This window comes from Pteropus alecto, unplaced genomic scaffold (assembly GCF_000325575.1).
Source record: "Pteropus alecto unplaced genomic scaffold, ASM32557v1 scaffold587, whole genome shotgun sequence".
Taxonomy (NCBI): Eukaryota; Metazoa; Chordata; class Mammalia; order Chiroptera; family Pteropodidae; genus Pteropus; species Pteropus alecto.
The window spans coordinates 428,962-429,829 of NW_006439816.1; the positions used below are offsets into that span (position 1 = coordinate 428,962).

Genomic DNA, 868 nt, shown 5'->3' on the forward strand with positions numbered 1-868 from the left:
CCCTTGATCACTTTCTGGTACTTGATTTTATTATATAAGCTAAGCCTCAGGTTCTCTAGCGTTAGAATTAGAAATTACAAAGTTAAAGAACAACCCTGGTTTTATAGAGAACATTCATGCGAGTGAAAAATATTATTTCTTTAGCTTCGGTTTTCTCTTCAGACACGGATTTTTCTCAGAAATGAGGAAGGAATTGGACTGCTTGATCAATTGGAAAGTGAAGGCTTTCAGGGTAAGAAAAGGCTCGGATGACATATTCATAGTTCTGAGCTATGAGGCTCAGCCCGATCCTTCGCACCTCTGTGCTGGAAGCTCCTACTTCAACGTTCACCTGACAGAGATGATTTGAGAGTGCAAAAGGGTTGGGCTACATACATTTGAGACCCCGCTAGCCCAGTTAGAGAGATTTGTTGGAATAAAGTTTAGGATTAACATCAATCTTAGAGGCGTCCTAGACTTTACGTGTTCGAACTCGGTAGATACTAAAATTCTATAATAACAAAGGACTATTTTTATTTACTGTAATTAAATTCACTTACCATTTTCTTTGACCCCATTAAGCAGAGTGTTTTCTCCGTTGGCTGAGGCAACAACAGCCTTATCTTGTTGGTTATCCATGAATGTAACCTCTTATTGTTTCATTCCAAGTCCAAATGCTGTCCAACCTGCACATTTCAAATATATAATATCGGTCATTAAAGTTGTTGTTTTTTTCTCTGTTTTAAGGCTATATCAGCTAGAGAGGTCTTAAAAAGGCTCACTGGAATTTACCTGTTTCCAGACTGGTTTCATTATTGTTATTGGTTTTGTTTCACAGTTTGTACCTACCATATAAGTTCATTTGGAAACTGACACTTCATTCATACAT

General features: G+C 37.4%; 1 protein-coding gene across 1 annotated transcript in view; it reads right to left on the reverse strand.

The window, feature by feature from the left end:
- Window positions 1-668, reverse strand: part of NEXMIF (neurite extension and migration factor) — an 8,155-nt gene extending 7,487 nt beyond the window's left edge. Inside the window, exon 1 of the mRNA XM_006917039.3 lies at window positions 540-668. Coding sequence (XP_006917101.1) covers window positions 540-618 — 79 coding nt within the window. The 5' untranslated portion in view covers window positions 619-668. The remainder of the gene's footprint in view (window positions 1-539) is intronic.
- Between the last annotated feature and the right edge of the window lie 200 nt (window positions 669-868).